An 18,661-nucleotide genomic window follows, 5' to 3' on the forward strand; every position below is an offset into this window, starting at 1 on the left:
TCGTGAATAAGAGGAGACCAAAATTGCCAGAGAGATTATGAATTATTAAGTAATCCCTAAAGAAGAGAAAGTAGTGGTACAGATGTAAGGAGAAAAGCTGAGACTGTGGTCATTCTAGTTGAAATGCTACAGATGTCTTGAGCTGTGCTAGAAGTTCTAAAGCTTTGCAGACCTTTCTGTCGCTGGGAGAACAGCCCTTAGTCAGTGTTTACCGTCTTTTGCAAGCTCCCATGCAGATTAGCAACAGAAGACTGGTTAGTCTGCTATTTGGTAATGCATCTAGAGACCCTGAGCGCTTGCTCGGACTTGTCTTTGGCGTAATTTGCTAATTTTTCTGAGGCACAGCACAACTGTGTGTAGTTGGAAGTTGGATCGGTGTGTTTGTACAGTTCTTTCTGCGCTTAGTCCTGGTGACAGATTTAAATGTATGAAGGACTGAGACTTTTTTTCCTCCCCTTCATTAAATCAGATTCATAAAATTTAGATGAAGGAAAATCAACTCTGTCTTCTTCTAAAGCTATGATTCTCTAGTGGCAAAAACCTGCAGAGGAACCTGCAGAAAAGAGTAAAGATGAATTCTGTATTGGTAACAATTCACTGTTAAGTGATGAGGCTGTGAACAGGGTCTGGCTGTCTAGGTGACCATAAGCTGCTTCTGCTTTTATTCTTGGTGTTCACTGTGAGACAGGATAGGCCTGTTGTGGTTTTTTTCTGTAAGTACATGAATTTGCAGTCAGAGTAACCTGGAGTGCAGTATCTGTTAGAAACAGCCCTGAGATGTTTGAAATTTGTCATCTGGAAGTCAGAATAAACAGTACCAGCTGCTGCTGGAAATATTTGCTCTAGAAAACACATTTTTTCACTTGGATCTTCTCAAATGGTGACAGTTGAGCAAAATTTAGACTTTTGAAAAGTGTTCTACGTTTACTTACTTGCACAGTGAAGTGGAACTGCTATTCTTGCATATATCCCAGTGTTTATGAAGGTAAGACATATTGTCTGTTCTTATATGCCTGGCATCTCGAATGAGACCTTAAGACAATAAATCTTTTCAAAAGTATTTTGCCTGACTCTACTTGCTTTTTAAAAAATAACAATATTCTGATAGGTGTTTCCAAGCCAGTCCCTCCTGGATAGATCCTGGGGACAAGCAACATCATTGAGTAATATTTGCAATATAGACACAATGAAAACACAGCAGAAGAACCATAAAGATACCCATATTAGGTGATAATATAAACGGGGGTTAAAGTGGCTGGATAGCAACTGGTCCTCTGTTTTAGGGGAGAGAAAAGCTTCACATCCTTTCTTCTTTTGTCCTCTAGGCAGGGAATTCTTTGCCTGCTCTGACTGCAGGTTTTCTTCCAAGGCTCCATCAGAAGGGATGCTGCTTTCCCAAGAGAGTAGACATGGAGAAAACAGTCTTTATTCCCTGGGGCCTCTGAAGAAGGCCTAATTTTGCTCCATGGAAATGCATGAGACACCTTTTTTCCCCAAATTCAAGATCAGCCGTTTTCTTGCATTCACGTACTCAGGTTGACAGAGCACCTTCCAGAGAAACTGCTAGTCATCTGCAGCATACTACCATCCCTGTTAGTTGGCCATTAGCTTCCCAGCATCAAATGGCCTGTAATCCCAGAAAGAAAACATTCCTGATTTTAAAATGCAGGAGTAAAAGACCTCCTATCCTAGGCGTTACTAAGCTGTCAGCTCCCTAAGATTGTACCCAGTTCTGGGCTCCTCAGTTCAAGAGAGACAGGGAACTTCTGGAGAGAACTACCAAGGTGATGAAGGGACTGGAACATCTCTCTGGTGAGGAAAGTCTGTGGGACCTGGGGCTGTTTAGCCTAGAGAAGACTGAGAGAGGGCCATAGAAAAACCTAAAGGTTTTTCGTGTTGAGACGATGAGACCAGGCTTTTTTTTCTGTGGTGGCCAGTGAGAGGACAAGGGGTAACGAGCACAAGCTGGAACACAGGAGGAAAAACTTTGCTGTGAGGGTGACAGAGCCCAGGGAGGGTGTGGAGTCCCCTTCTCTGGAGGTTTCCAAAGCTGCCTGGATACATTTCTGTGCCCCCTGATCAAAGTCAGCCTGTTTTAGCAGGTGATTGGACTGGATGAGCTCTTGAAGTCCCTTCCAGCCCCCACCATTTTGTGATTCTGTGGTGATTGAGACCCCTACCCCACACTGCATTGCCGTGTTGGAGCCAGCCAACATTGTGTTCTTCTCTTGGTTACCAGTTTGGTGAGTGAAGACTATCTGGTTGTCCTAGTTGCAAGTACAGAGAGTTAGAGTGATTGGGCGTTCCTTAATTATACCTGAATTCCTGCTCCCCGGGAAACATACCTCAGACTCCATCTGCCTGGTTCGTAGGCTGTTCTGGGAGATACGAGAGTTACCTGTCAGCATTGTGGCCACAATGAAACACTACTGACCCAAGTCAGCCATCTTGCAGTCCTGTAAATAACAGTCCAGGAATGAGACCCTTTGAGTTCTCCGGGATCACAGGAGGCTGTGACCCTGTATCATCCCCTGAGCTGAGACACCTCTTAGGGCAGAATTTGTGACAACTTCAATGAATAGATTTCATGATGATCTTTCATAACGATTTCCAAGATGGTCTGCTGATAGATGTTGATGGAGGGTTGACTGTTGTGTGCTGACAAATGCTGAGACAAAGAACAGTGAGTAATTCACTACAGTTAGATTTCTTGCAGATTCAAGATTCGGAGATCATTTGGTATGAATGTTTTTTTATAATGTGCAAAAAGATGTTAACCCATGTTAACTTCTGTATCTTTCTGTGTGTGATTTGGTTTAGGAACTTCATTAGAAGTCTTATGAGAACTCTTGTTATTTTTTAATCTTTAACTAAATCACTGTGTTGATTATAGCATATTTCATTAAATCACTCTGATATTTGGCTGATGCTTAAGTATTGGAAAAGATGTTTTCCTTGCCCTTTGTATTAGTTCCATTGGATACAAACTGTTGGCCAGGTCTAAATCTGGATCCAGCCACACTGAGGCTCCTCTCTGAGAAGTTTAGAAAGCAAAGGGGTACACTCTGAACATCTTGATTCAATGGGAGGGTCAATTGCTATTGAATTTTGAAGTCACACTTTTACAAATTCATATTAAAATCAATCTTGCTGATACCTTTGACAGTGTTTCTTTAAATGATCCAAGTCTTAACTCACTCATCCATGACATAAGGAAGCGTGAAGGTGCTGATAACCCTAGAGATTAAGTTTCTTGTGGTTAAATGACTACTAAATGAGGCTTCAACTCTTCGTCTTTTGCCTTTGGGATCTTGTACTGCTGTGCTGACAGGGATGGCCTTTTTCATCAAGAGGATCATCTCAAGCATGGAGGACTGATACAGTTGCCAACTCACTCTTCATCATATTTGAAAAGTCGTGGTAGTCAGGCCTCTGACTGAAAAAAAGGAAACACCACAAACCTCGTGACAAGGAGTTTGAACTAGATGATCTCTTTAATATTCCTTTCCAACCCAAACCATTCTGTCATTCTAACACAAAGGTCAAAGTGCATTGCTTTACAGTGTGCTCATTATTACTTTTTCTCATTTCCAGCTTCTTATTTTTGCTTGAATGCCTATCTGGAATAAACTTTCCAGTTCCAGACTGCAAATCTAAAATCCATGTGGTCAGGAGGAAAAACCACTCATCCATTTGTTCAGCCACATTTGTTATAAATAAAATACTGTCCACATTAAGTGTATTCATTTGCCAGAGGAAATTAAAAGTGGGTACTGGGTTCTTTTATCCCAAGTACATGGCTATGCTGGTTCTCAATAGGCTATTCATTTAAAATACTCCCCTGAATGGGCAGTCAGCTTCACTAAAACCTTCCAGCTACACATCTTTGAAGGCAGATTGTGACAAGTGAAGATTTGGGTTTTTTTTAAAACCTATTCACTAATGATAGTTATTTTGACATAGATTTTGGAGATGGTTGTGAATTTTTTAGGTGCTGCCAGCAGCTTCCCAAACCAACAAGATTTAACAAAGTACGATTAATATGATGCTCCAACTAATGTCACTGTGTGGACTCAAACATCAAGGCAATTTATCATTTTTAATGACTTCTCCATTCATTACTCATCCTTGTGCAAGAGTTGCAATGTATATTAATCTCTCTTCAGACATGTCTTAAATACAAGTAGTCGTTGGAGTGGCTTGAGCCAAGGAGAACCTTCTTTGCTTGCAGTTGTACTCAATTTGATGTCAGTTTCTTAGGTCCTTTTGGAGACTTTTTAAAATAATAAATGTGGTGGCAGGTCTGTAAAGGGGCAGGCAGTTGTAAACAGAAACTATTTTGTAGATGATCCCTTCTCTTGTTTGTCAAGATAGAGTGTGAGCCTGAGCTTGTCAGGCTCTAGGTTGGTGTGGTTGGAGGTTCAGGTTGAGGCATGCTGAGAGCAGGCATATCAAAACTAGTGGATTTTAGCAATTAAAATTGCATCTCTGCTTGTAGAAATCTCGCAGTTGATGTGGGTAGACATGGGAAGGGGAGATGTGGAGTTTGCTTTTGTGTTGCACCCAGTTGTACAAAAAGGAAGCGTTGCTTTTCCTGAAACTTTACGTGGGACCTAGTGTGCAATGGAAGTACTGTGGGAGATATGTTTTTACAGCATTACTGTGACCTTTTAAAGGGGTTTTTTTCTTTAACTTTCTTATCAGTTTCAAGTAGGATACCAAACACCCCCTCTAGTGCCTGATATTTTGATACAGGTGGTTTTGGTTTCTTGGGAGAATGGTAACAGGAGTAGCATGTCAAGTTGTCTTGACTGAAGAATCACATTGAATTGTTGATGAGAGACCAGGCAGGTGGGTGGCCTATACAATTCTTGAGTGCTGCAAGACCCAGTAACATGAACAATATTGAGCTCTATGTTCAGGAGAGCTTTGAGTAACCTCAATTGTGCATCTTCATTCAAGAGCTATGTTTTGGTCCTACTCTCAGGCAATTGCTGACACTGGTAGATTTCCAAAGTGTAGTGGGAATGGAGAGCATCTGTTGCATTTTTCAGAGGTCTTAGCCATTTCATGCATCATTTTGAGGATTACAACGCTATGCAAAACTTTACCTACGTTCCAAGTTATCTCAATCTAGGGATTAAAAATAGTTTCCATCACACTTATTTTAGATGGGTGAAAACATTTTTGCTGTGTTAAGGGAAGAAAAAGTTGGCTAAAAAAATTACACTTGTCTGACCAGCTACAATTTCTGTGTGTATTGTTTTGTCTGAAGAGTGCATGGGGCAGGCCTCGGATGTTCCGAGTTGCTGTCACGCTAATGATAGAGGCAATGGGTTTCATCAGCCATGGTAAGCAATACCTTAATGATGACTGCAGACTGTGGAGGGAGTTCTTTTTTCATTTGGGAAATTCTCAGAATAGGTCAGCCTGTCACAGATCTGGGATGCAGTGACCTTTAGTGGACCGGAAGATAGGTATCATCTGTTGGGTTGTATCCATAAAGATACTAAAAGAACATACTTGTGCCTACTAATGTTACAGTAAACAGCAAAAGCTCTTATTTCTTAATGTACTTGTAGGAGTATTCTCATTGATAGCAATGGGATTACTTGTGATTAAAGCTAAGCAGAGTCACATTTGACTTTGAATGCTATTTAGATAATATACTACTAGTGCTGAAACTCTCCACGAAAGACCTGATCCCATTTTTGGGCACCCAAAAAAAGTGAAGAGAAAGACATGAAGGGCTCTACTTTTATTTTATATCAATATCCTCTTAAAAGTAACTGAAAACCCACCCTTACTTCTAATGTTAAGTTCCCAGGAACTTCTCTGAAATGAATTACAGAGAGCCTTGTGAAACTTCTGGTGGGTAAATAAACAATCCCACAGAACTGCAGCCTCATCACAGCAATTCTTTAACCAAAAGACTAATTAGCATGTGACTAAAGCAAAGTGAGACATGAAGAGTCCTAACAGTTTTTTTCCAGGCTTTTATGTGCTTTAACAATTTCTGAAAATGTATTTGTGCATGGTGATGGAAGAAGAGATGAATGTTTTAACAAGTGACTGTCAGTTACTTTGGAGTAAAGTCCAATTTTAGATGAGCGCTCAGGGGAATGAGCTATGGTGTGGAGCTATCAGCAATTCACAGATCCTAATTTTCCATGAGATCAAACAGTATTGTTGCTACAGTAGCAGTCTGTCACTGAACACAGCTTGGAGAAAATAACTCAGAGTAAAGCTAAAAATGGAAGTAACTCAAAGAAGAAAAGAAAAAGGCACGAAAGACGTCCTCCACTGCTTTTTTGACTTAATGCTGATGTAAACACTAAACCTGTCACAGAGCTGAATTCTGCCAGGTCCCTGTGGACTGCAAAACCATGCCTCTGACTCCAGGACAATAAATAATTTCTCACTCAGCTGCCACCTAGAGAAATGAGTTGTCTTATGCAACACTTAAAATACAGCGGGTCCACATGACTCCACTATTTTTTCCCCTGAAGTTGAAACAATACTTATTATCTGAGGGGAGACTTCCAAAGAAAATGGGACAGACCGAGGACTTGGTATCTCTGCACACCTCTGGGACTTCATCTCAGAAATGTTATTTGCCTTGGTTTTCCCTCTTCAAACTAGCAACAATGTCTGAACCACAAAGGGTGGCTACAGAGAACAGGATAAAATGGTCATTCCTACCCCTTTGTGCGTGTCACCACTTGGTCCTCTATGGGTTGAAGGATTTCATGTATTAAGAACAGATTTTAAGATTCCTCCAGTACCTCTCACAGTTTTATAATATCTTGATTTATATTGCGTGAGATGTTTTTGCTGCAGGTGGGGAGTTGCAAGCTGTGGAGAGCAGCTTCACTGTGACAAGAGTTGGGACTGGTGTGGACTCTGGAGTTAACAGAATCGAGTTGCTGAAGTATGTTTTAATAAAACTTTTCCTTTCTGCTTAGGTATTAATGCTGGAGGCAGTATATCTGTTACAAGTGCAGTCATTTATGGGTAACCATCACTGTGTATAGTAAAAAGTGATTGGCAGCTGTAATCAACATCATTATATCAACTTCAGCTTTCGCAGCCAGCTGGAAAACCAGAATTTAATCAGAAAGCCTGGGCAAATAAGCTGCCATATAAGTGTAAACTAGTGCAGGCGTATTGTTCAAATGGCGTTTAAAAGCCAGGAAGAAAAGCTTGCCCAGACTGTTTTCAAAGTACAGTGATGCCAGTCAGGATAAGAGATGTTTCTGCAGACAAACCTCTGTGAGAGTTGGTGCCTTCAAGTTACAGCTCGCCAGTGGCTGCGTGCCTGCCAAGAAGTCTGCTGGGTTGTGATAGCCAGAGAGATGGGTGTGAGAGACAGAGATGTGCTGGGGAGGGTTGATAGTTCAACAGACAGCTCTCAAGGAAATTGAATATAGTTGCTCTCCAACTTCCAGGTGCTGGGTTTTTCCTCTGAAATATGGAAACTGTAAATGCTCTTGGTTTTCAAGAAAATTTCTGACTCTTGTTTTATGTTAAATTAGTTTTAAAGAGAAATAACAAAGGCTGTTGGAGGTTACCTTCCTGACTCTTACATGTAGAAGTGCTTTTATCTCTAGGTTGCAGCAAATGCAGAGCAAAACCACAAACTCTCTGTCCAGCATGTTAGCGTTCAAACAGTTATTTTCTTTGCCTTCATTTCTGTTTTTCCTTGAAATTGTGCCTTTAGTTAGGATTAGTGAAGCCTGTGTTGGCTCTACTTCCTCAAGGTACTTCAGTACATATAGAGGTTAAAATGCATAAGTGATTTCCTGCAAAACAAAGAACACTTAAGCCTTCGAATAAGTAGTTAAATTGGAACATTTGTACAATTCTTCCCTTAAAAAAAACACAGCACTAAGAAAAGCCACACTGTTTAGCTTCTGCTTTCTCTGCTCCAGGCAGATGCCTCTTGCTAAGAGTACACATTGAGATATGGTGACACCAGCTGTAACGGGTACCAACAACCCAAATACAGCATCTGTCGGGTCTCTGGGTATTTGAGATGAAAGATGTAGGGCTGGAAGGAACCTCAGGTTTTCAACTTGTTGATTTTACAGTGACTGCTGCTGTTTGTCCAGGCTTCCCCTAAAAACTTCTGTTGAGGAAGATGCTTCAGTCCCTCGTCTCAGGACTTTGCCACCCTAACAGAGAAAATGTTTTCTATGGTGTCTAATCCAAAAGCCTGCTGAAAGGGAGCTCTGGAAAACTTCCTCAGTTCAGCCTGGTTCATGTAAGGGGAAAATAATCAGGTCGAATCCAACAGCCTGAAAGGGGCAAGGCTGCACAGCTCCATGGCCCCTGGTCTGGCCAGTGTTGAGGCTGAAAATGTATTGCCAATCAGCATCTGCATGTGAAACACATATGTATCATGTACATGCACACATATGTGGCCAACCACACAGGTCACAGGCAACACTCACAGAAAGATGAGCAGCACCAGGAGCCTCATGCTGCTGCCCACTCTGGCTGAGCAGGATGAGGTTCTGCTGGTGAAAACATGTATATGTACGTACATATATACAAAATGTATCCCTCCAGGAGCAGGCAGACACTCAGGTATGTCCAGAAGCTGCTCCAGAATCCCAGTCTCCCTAGTTGCTGGCAGTTGGAAGTAGTGGGAGGCGATTGTCAGGACAGTGGGGATTGTATTGTGTATTTTTAAGTGGCAGGAAGGAAATGACAAGTGTCAGCGTTTAAATTAGGTATAGTTATTGTTACAGATTTAAAGTAAGCAAAGACCTGGCAGGTATAGAAAGGAGTGATTGAGAGAAAGAAAATTGATGAAAAATTACTCTGGGAATGAAAGGGTAAACTAACCTTGACAGCAGTATTTTCAGGTGAAGTACTCACCTGTGAGATGCTTCATCTGTTCTTAAGATTCCTGTGTCAGTAAAATGGTAATCAATTGAAGGAGTACACCAGGCTGGGAGTGCTTCAGGAAAGCCTCCATGTCAGTGTTATGCTACTGCAGGTGATGTTAATTGCAAAATATTGTGATTTCTGATGTCAGTCACTCATTTGTACCTTGGAATGAGGCTTTGAAAACTGCAGGGGAAATTGCAGGAGGCTTACTGAAATTCTCTGTATTTTGTGAGGGAAGATACTAATCCTTGTTCTTGAGGGGGAGATAATTCTTTAATTCTGCCTTTTATCTTGCATCCAAGACAAAAGGTAGAACCTTTGTCTGCCTTTGCATGGCCTTAGCAGTGTTGCACAAAGAGAATAAACCTGGCTTCCCTCTCTCTTACCTCAGTGAGCATTAGGATTCCTGAGATGTAAGGACTGAGTTCCCACTGAGATTACGCTGAGGAGGAACAAATTTGACTGATCCCTGTGAGCATACTCCATTTCTTGCTTTGCTGCTGAATATTACTGTTTTATTGTGATATTTTGCAGGAATACTGGGTTTAGAGCACCTTTTTTTGGATACAGAGTAGCCTATATCTATCCAATAGAGGAAATAAGCATCAGAAGCTCAGAGAGGGATGACAAGACAATGGTATGTTGGTGAATCATAGAATGGTAGGGGTTGGAAGGGAACTTTAGAGATCATCTGGTCCAATCCCCATGCAGATGCAGGTTCAACTAGAGCAGGTCACATAGGAATGCATCCAGGTGGGTCTTGAAGACCTCCAAGGAAGGAGCCTCCACACCCTCCCTGGGCAGCCTGTGCCAGGGCTCCCTCACCTCAACAGTGAAATAGTTTTTTATTACTTTTAAATAGAACTTTTTGTGTTCCAGCTTCATCCCATTACCCCTTGTCATGTTGCTAGGTACCATAGAAAAAAGGGATGTCCCAGTCTCCTGACACCCACTCTTTAGATATTTGTAAATATTAATGAGATCCCCCCTCAATCTCCTCTTCTCCAGACTAAACAGCCCCAGTTCCCGCAGCCTTTCCTCATAAGGAAGATGCTCCAGTCCTCTGATCATCTTGATGGCCCTGCACTGGACTCTCTCCAGCACTTCCCTGTCCCTCTTGAGCTGGGGAGCCCAAAACTGGACACAGGACTCCAGATGAGGCCTCACCAGGGCAGAGTAGAGAGGGAGCAGAACCTCCCTTGACCTGCTGGCCACACTCTTCTTGATGCATCCCAGGATGCCATTGGCCTTCTTGGCCACGAGGGCACATTGCTGGCTCTTGGTTAGTTTATTGTCAACCAGTACTACCAGTCTCTCTCCACAGAGCTGCTCTCCAGCAGGTCAATCCCCAGCCTGTCCTTTTGCATGGGGCTGGATAAATGGTGTAGGATAAATGGTCCTCTTCAGGTAGATAACATTCTTGCCTCTGCCTCTGTCCCACGGGGCTCATCTCTGTTGGTAAGTGCTGGCTGTCAGTGAGAAGAGCCACCACCATGCCCCCTGCCCCAGCTGGGGAGAGGACCCTTGGACTGGCAGGGCCGTTTGCCACCAGGCCAGGAGACTGCTGATGACGGCCTGTGGCTCTCCTCAGTCACAGTCTGTGAACACCAAGGACATCCCCGGTAATCTTCTCACCAGCTGTTTTGCTTTCATACAGACAGTTAGGAAAGGGAGGAGAAAATGCTTTTGGATGCTGGCTGATGTACTGTTATATCACTTACTCTACAGTTTTTCAGTATGAACAGAGACAAAGTTCAGCAGCCTTGAAAGTGCCTCTGAAATCTTTTTGCAAAAGCTTTTAGCCAGGTCAACAATTTCAAGCAAAACTCATTGCAGGCAAGCACAGCAGCAGTTTAAGACTCTCCCTTCATCATTTTTATATTTGAAAGATAACTGTAGCCATTTATCCTCATGTAATGGTTTGAAGTGGAGTAAATATTCATATATTCATCTGACCTCTCAGATTTCTCTATTCTATTTTTACCTGCTTCATGACAGCTCCAAAAATTATCTCGTTTACTTTTCTCCCAGACTAGCTGCAGGAATTAATTGAGCACAATGAGGGTAACAAAAAATTGCAGCAGGGATGCAGACATAGCAGTTTTTCTCTTAGTTCTGTGCATAAGCAGAGGTTCTGTACTGTACCTTTAGTAGCTGTCTCTTTCAGTGTGGATATGAATACCCTTGACCTGGATTGAATGGCTGGTTGCTAAGGCAACAGGTTGCATAGTAACAAGTTTTGTGTTTAGGGTGAAATCGGGGTGTGTGTGTGTGTGAGAAGTTGTTTGGCAGATGAAACTAGTGAATTTTCTTCAAAGGAGATGAAAAATTTTGATGTTTGTCAACCTGAGCATCAGCTGAGAGATGTTCTTTGTCCATAGCAGTGGAGCAAGGTGGTTGGCTCCCCCACCTTCTGCACTTTGTTGAAGCAGAGGTCAGCAGTTCACCAGTGAAAAAAAACAAACCAGGTCTTGGAAACAAGATGACTATAGGAGGTTTGGAGGAATTTGCTGTTTGACTCCTACCTCCCCAATCCTGCTAAAGGCAGTAGGCAAATATTAACAGCTTAGTACTCCAGTCACCTTGAAAATTTCTGAACTTCAAGTGAGCCCCTGATTAGCTGCTCTCCAGCTGAACTGCTTCTAAACCTCTGCTGACTCCATCCTGGAGCCCTTTATGAATCTCAGTTTTAAAGAATTACAACCATAGCCTTCTGAAGAGGTTTCTTTTGGCTTTTTAGTGGCTCTGTTGGGCAAGATCCTATGGGAGACTGCCCTGGGAGGCAGAAGGACTGAGGCTGAGCTGCAGGGACAGCCTCCCCAGAGCACCAGCACCAGCTCCAGCATGCCACAAGCCGAGCCGAGCTGGCAGGAAGCTGGCGCAGAATTGCAGGGACCTCCCAGCTGAGCAAAAATCCCAAAAGACAGTGCTGAGGCTGGAAGGGACCATCCAGGAGGGACACAGAGACAGTGACCAAGCTTTCTGGGACAGAGCTGAGAAAGGCAAAGACTCAGCTGGAGCTCAAACAAGCTATGGGAAGGGTTTCTCTGAGTACATTGGCAACAATAAGAAGGCTCAGAAAATACGAACCTACCACTCAGTGGGGCTGGGGTGAAGGGAATTACACGTACTTGATGCCTTTCTTCTGTGCAGTTTTCACTATTAAAGTCTGTCCTCAAACCTCCTGTGTTTCTGAGTCTGGTGACAGTATGTGGGAGTGTAGCATTAGCCACCATAGAGGAAGACAGCAATTGAGCTTTTAAACTAGTAGACACAAGGTACATCCAAGGGTGCTGATATCACTGTGAGGCCACTTAGTGATCAGGAGAGACTTCTGGTGACTGGAAAAGGGCTCCTCTTCAATATTGATAAATGCCTTTGTTAAACAATGGGATGATAGGATGAAGTGCAGCTTTGGCAAGTCTGCGTGAAATCAGACTGGAGGAGGTGATCAATGCAGCAGAGGGGCCTGGATAGGCAGGAGAAACGGCAAGTACAAATGTCATGAAGTTCAGCAAAGGCAAACGTTGTGTCTCTTTGTTCAGGGTGGAATAACCAGTTTTGGGACCGCCTGTCTGGGACTGCTTCACTGTGGCCTTTTGAACCTCAGGCCACAGCGAGCTTTTCTGGTAAAGATGACCAACTATGTCCTGGGCTGCATTAGCAAGAGTGGGGCCAGCAGGGCCTGGCTACACCTGCGGTGCAGTGTCCAATTTTGTGTACCCTGGTATGAGAAATAAGCTAAATACAGGAGTGGGTGTGATGGAGAGCCACCCAGAGGGTCAGGAGCTGGGGCCTGTGATGAGTGAGGAGAGGCTGAGGGAACTAGGCTTATTCAGCCTCCAGAAAAGAAGGGTAAAGGGGTTTGCTATTGCTGCCTGCAGCTTTCTCATGGGAGGATAGAGAGGAGCTGGAGCCATGTACTTTTGTGCAGTAAATGGCAAAAGGCAATGCAGAAAGCTTTGAGCAGGTACTAAGAAGAAGTTCTTGCTGTGAGGGTGATCCAATGCTGCAGTAGGGGCCCTGCGAGGTTGCTGGATTCCTGTCATGGGGACAGTCACAATTTGGCATGACCCTGGTGCAACTGAGTGGGGTTTGGTTTGGGTGATCTTCAGGGGCTTATTCCAGCCAAGATCATGTAAGTCACAATCTCTTTCCTCTTTGGCCATAGAGAAAAGCAAGTGTAGCAGAATGCAGGCCAGGACTGTGCCTGTGGGTGGAACTGAGAACAGGCCTCAGCCCTGTGCCTCTCTCTTCCATGGTGAGCCGGAGCATCATGTTATACCTCAAATAATAATGACAAAAACCAAAATCCAGATATTACATATGATTAGAGAGGGGCTGTCACCTTTTTTTTTATCACTTTGTGCCAGTTGATGCAGTTTCTTAGCAGCTGTCAGCCTCTAGCATTGTCAGAAGAGTCACTGACGGCGGCTGTGCTGCTGCACTGTGATCCTGCCAGACAGGAGGCACAAAGCAACAGCAAATGGGATTGTCTTGTTTATCCATTTTACTTTCAGAAGGATTTGAAGGAATGCAGTCAGGTAGTGGAAGTGATTCAAAGAGTTCACTTGAGTGAAGGAATCTACAGCAGCAGGAAGGAGAACACCAAACCAGAAGAGCAGAGTTTGAAAGGATACTGTGGTAGGGTGCAGAGGGGCTGACTTGCCTTGGTTTTAGGCCGTTTTTCCTATAAATCATAAAGTTACAGTGTTGCATGTCCTCAAGGTGCTGGAACAGCACAGGTTTGAAAGGTTACACCGGTTGTCCAGTGCTTCCACAAATCAAAGGCAACCCATAAAAACAACTGAAGAATTTATTACCAGTGACCCAGCAGCCCATCCAGCAAGTGCAATAACTGGCTCGTCCCCTGTATGATGCAGTTGAGGCTTTTTGGGGATGTAACTCTTGAGGACATGCCTGCTTGTCATTAAAGAGATGTCAGAGCTTTCTTCAGGCATGGAAACATCAAGCCAGCATCTTGACCAAAGTGTCAGATGGTTGGTTGCATCTTGGCTTTGAAGGATGTGCCAGCATTTACATGGGGGGGGGGAGGGAAAGATGCTTTTTGCTTCCTGTCCCCAAGTATTCCATCTATGCTGCCATGTGGGATGCATGTCTGCCTGGCAGCCCAAGGCAGGCTGTGCTGCAACCACTCAGGAAGTCAGCAGGGTTTATATAAAGCTCTGCTGGGTTTGCAGGACCTTTTGGCTCCTTTCCAGCATGGAAGCAGCAATATAAATAGAAGAATGTCTCACTTTTGAAGCTGGCCTTCTATTCACGGAAAGGAAGAACTTTGTGCCAGAGCTGTGATATAATAGCTGTTCAATAAAAGTCTCAAGATTAGTCCTGCAGCAGGCTGAACCTCTTGACCATCTTTCAATGGGACTCAAGTGAGCTCAGTAGCCTATAGCATCACGTCTCTATTAGCTGGTTCCTGACATCTAGACAAGATTCGACTGTATGAAAGCAGGGTTCAAGAGTAATCCATCCTTCCCCCTCCCCTCCCAGCTGCTCCTTTCCACACTAAAACAAAAAAACTTGCTTTTTTTCTTTTTTGTATTTTATCCTTTGGTCAGATTAACGAAATGTTTGGGACTGTGGTGGTTGGAGTTGGAATTGCTGGCTTAGCAAGAATCCGAGACTTGATGAATCCGATGCCTTCCAGTCCTTCTGAGCACCTGAAGCTCTTTGGATTTGTATCCAGGTTAGAAAATTCATCTCAACATGTTTAATGTGTATATTGTAATGTTTCTTTCTTCTGGTGCACATGCCTTTCCATATGGATGACTATTTCACGAGGGGGGCAGGGTTTAAATAGCCAAAGCTTTATATTTCACTTATCATTAAGGCTGTCTGAAAAGGGAAAATTTATGCAAATATCCCTGCCATTCTGAGTGGCAGCTAGGAAATGAGCACATAAAACTTTGCAAGAGGAAGCAAGTAGGTTACCTTGGTGAAAGACCTTGCAAAAGTGACTAAAATAAAAGCTGAGAGATGTTCTTGCTGGAAGATCTGTGTGGTAAAACCAAACGTGGTTCTGTCTGACTGTGTTTCCTGTAGGTTTAATATGGTACAGACAGTAGTGACACTACTGAGCTAACATCTAAGTGACTTTTGCAGAAATGTTGAAGAAGACATAAGAAATTTTACAAGCTTTTTTTTTAAGAAAAACCCCAAGTATATTAAAGCTTCTGAAATTACAAATTCATCGTAAAATTCTGTTGTTTTTTTTTAATGAGATACTGAAGACATCTTTAAAGAAAATCCCATAATGAGGATGCATCCTAGAGAGCTTGGAGCTGTGAAAATTCAGTATATACCTCCCTCTGTGCATTCCTTATGGGGGTTGTCATAAAGGTTTTAAATAGTTAGGCAGTACATGTATGAATCTCAGTGAGTTTATTTTTCCAGCTATATTTAAGTCATGCATTCAGGTCTGTCTGAGGCTGAAGGGACCCATTAGGTCATCCAGTTTATCTCCCTGCCAAATAGACTCTTGGTTCCCCAGTGCCTTTACTAGTGCTACAGCCAGCCCTGGACAGCACTGGAGATAGGGTTTTCACCACTTCTATTGAGAAACAGTGCTGTTGAAATGCAGGGTTCCCAAACAGCTTGCTTGGATATGTTGCTTTGCTCTTTGCATTCCAATCACAGGCAAACATTACCTGTCTTTGCATTGAAGTCCTGCTTGTGGCCTACCCTCATGCTTTCTGTCACCTCCTAGTCTGCTCCAGTCTGTACTAATGCAAAGGGCTTTTGAGGGGAGTGTATTACATTTTCAGGTGGATATGTGCTCAGGGTGGTGGCCAAGAGAGACTTCCCCTTAGCACTGACATGATGTGTGTGTTGCAAGGTGTTAGCCATCATATCTGAACTTCTGCTTTGTCCCTCTCCTGATTGTCCACACTGGTATTTGCATGTGGTCCTGCCAAATCAAGTGTTATTGCCCGTGTTGCCCGGCATGGTGGGAAGTTCTCCCACAGGAGTGCTGTCCTCCTCCAAGTCACTCTTGAAATGTCTCATAATGATGCTTATTACCAAAACCAAAACACCAACATAAAAAATGGCTTTACACTTCAATGGCAGAACAATTTCTGTACTGATGCCACCACTTACACACCAGCCTATCTGTTTTGGGGTTCTGTGCACTCCACTTCTGTCTATAAGTGCTCACACTTTCTGGATAACAAGCTGCCTTTGTTATACTCTGGTTGAGCTCAGGGAGACAGTGGTGCATGGGAACAATTTCTAAGTGCTGCTGCACAACATGCATTTGGGAAGAATGCACTGTGATGGTTGAGCTCTGGTTGTGCTTATGTTAAATACATAGGAGAAATTTTGGCAACATTAACGAAGCCAAGCAGATTAGCCTGGAAGATGCTCTAAGAAGCAGAGAGATCCATGCAGCCTTCATCAGCACAGAGAACAGAAGCCATGAAGAAACCATCAGGTATTTTAAAGTATTTTGTTGTTTTTTTCCCCCTTCCCACCTTTTCCCCTGTAATTTAGAAGCCTAGAAGAGCTGTGTTGGAGCTGTTGCAGGAGAGCATGTAGACACTGGAGAAGAGACTGTCAGACTAGAAGCTGCAAGTGAATGATAGCAAGTTCCCTAGAGCAACCAATAAGCCCCGTGAAAGTGTGAGGTTTAGGGTGCATTAATTTCCCAGGTAATTCCAGTTGTGTACTTCTAGGCCTGTGCATGATAGACAGGCAACTTAAAATGGGATTCAAAGCCTTTCCTCACAGATTATATAGGGGAAGGGTGCTCTGGTGCCCCATTCCAGGCACTCAGGTGTCTGGAAGTTCGAAATTGCAGTGCTCAGCTCTGTTGCATTTTATTGACCTGCTGTAGTTGAGTGAGGGAGTTCTGTGGAAAAAAAAGAGAGTTAAACCACATCTCTCCTGGTGTTTAAGTGTATGATGTAGCCACCACACCATCTTTGCTAGGAAACTTGCCATTTGCTTCTGTTGCTCTGCATTGTGCATTTCTCCATGTGCATCTGACTGTGGGGATGAGACGCAGCTTGAAGAGCGTAGAGAGATGATTATGATGATGTACTTTACTTTTAAAAAAACAATCTTTTATCCCTTTCAGAATGTTTCTAGAAGCTGGGAAACATGTCCTCGTTGAGTACCCCATGGCTTTGTCTGCTAAGGCAGCCCATGAGCTCTGGGAAATGGCTGAGAAGAAAGGTAACACACCATACTCAAAGTTGTAAACAGTATTACCTGTCGGGTAGCACCAAAGGCATCAAACTCAAAGGCAGGGCTCCAGCCTGCTATTAATCATGATGTACAAGGGAGTATACCTCTCTGAGATCTCTGATTCTTCAATCTAGGATTGAAGATATGTGCCAATGGGCAAACAAATGCACAAATGCCAATGCTAAGAGTAAGGTGTGTTTCCCCTCACAAAAGCACTGGCCTCTGCCAGTGACATAAAGAATGCAGTTAGAGAAGGAACCTTTTGATACTGTGGTAGTAAAGCACTTAAAGAATATGGCCCATTGGATTTGTGTACTTCCCTGTCCTTCCTCTCCTTGAAAATAAAACTGGAAACAGCTCCCCTAGCTTCTAGTGTTTGTTTGTAGTGTCTCCTGGTTGGTAATAAACTGAACATTAGCCAGCAATGTGCCCAAGAAGGCCAATGACATCTTGGGATGCATCAGGAAGAGTGTGGCCAGCAGGTCGAGGGAGGTTCTACTCCCTCTTATTCCCTCTCTACTGTGCCATGGTGAGGCCTCATCTGGAGTCCTGTGTCCAGTTCTGGGCTCCTCAGCTCAAGTGGGACAGAGAAATTCTGGAAAGAGTCCAGAGCAGGGCCACCAAGTTGATCAGGGGACTGGAACATCTTCCTTATGAGGAAAGGCTACAGGAACTGGGGCTGTTTAGTCTGAAGGAGACTGAGGGGGGATCTCATTAATATTTATAAGTATCTAAATGGTGGATATCAGGAGACTGGGACATCCCTTTTTTCTATGGTACCTAGCAACATGACAAGGGGTAATGGGATGAAGCTGGAACACAAAAAGTTCCATTTAAACATAAGGAAAAACTATTTCCCTGTTGAGGTGAGGGAGCCCTGGCACAGGCTGCCCAGGGAGGGTGTGGAGTCTCCTTCCTTGGAGGTCTTCAAGACCCACCTGGATGCATTCCTATGTGACCTGCTCTATGTGAACCTGCTTCTGCATGGGGATTGGACCAGATGAACTCTAAAGTTCCCTCCAACCCCTACCATTCTATGATTCACCAATATACCATTGTCTTGTCATCCCTCTCTGAGCTTCTGATGCTTGTTATATCTATTGGATAGATATACCATTCTATGATGTGCCAGTCACACACAGCTGCTCACGCTATTATAGGCCAGCAAGGCATCTTTGTCTGAAAGGCTGTTTGTCTCTTAAGACAAATCTCTTTGTTTGTGCAAAGTGCGTAGTCCCATCCCTGTGGTGCCAGGGTCAGAAGCTGGTGGTTCACTTGAGGCCAATGGGGTTGTAAGGGGCTGCAAGGACCAGGAAAGTCCTGGGCAGGAGCAAACTATTTGGGCAAGCTGCACTATTTATGCCACTGCTTCTTACAAATTTCCTTTGAGCCTTTTGTCCTAAACCACCGGAGGTATAGGATTTCTGCTTTGCGGTTTCCCTGTGCCAGCGCCACCCTGTGCCTTGGTGCTCGCCAAATGGCTTCTCATTGAGCAGAATTTATACCTCTTCTTTTGAAGCAGCAGCAGTTACTGTCAGCAGCCTAAACTGACTTTCCT

General features: G+C 43.6%; 1 protein-coding gene across 3 annotated transcripts in view; it reads left to right on the forward strand.

Moving 5' to 3' along the window:
* BLVRA (biliverdin reductase A) overlaps positions 1 to 18,661 on the forward strand; it is a 43,708-nt gene that overhangs the window by 15,227 nt on the left and 9,820 nt on the right. For all 3 annotated transcript variants that reach the window (XM_061997360.1, XM_061997359.1, XM_061997358.1), the window contains 3 exons: positions 14,475 to 14,602; positions 16,229 to 16,348; positions 16,994 to 17,091. In XM_061997360.1, coding sequence (XP_061853344.1) covers positions 14,484 to 14,602; positions 16,229 to 16,348; positions 16,994 to 17,091 — 337 coding nt within the window. In that variant the 5' untranslated portion in view covers positions 14,475 to 14,483. The remainder of the gene's footprint in view (positions 1 to 14,474; positions 14,603 to 16,228; positions 16,349 to 16,993; positions 17,092 to 18,661) is intronic.

The sequence above is a fragment of the Colius striatus genome, chromosome 5, assembly GCF_028858725.1.
Source record: "Colius striatus isolate bColStr4 chromosome 5, bColStr4.1.hap1, whole genome shotgun sequence".
In the NCBI taxonomy this organism is placed as follows: domain Eukaryota; kingdom Metazoa; phylum Chordata; class Aves; order Coliiformes; family Coliidae; genus Colius; species Colius striatus.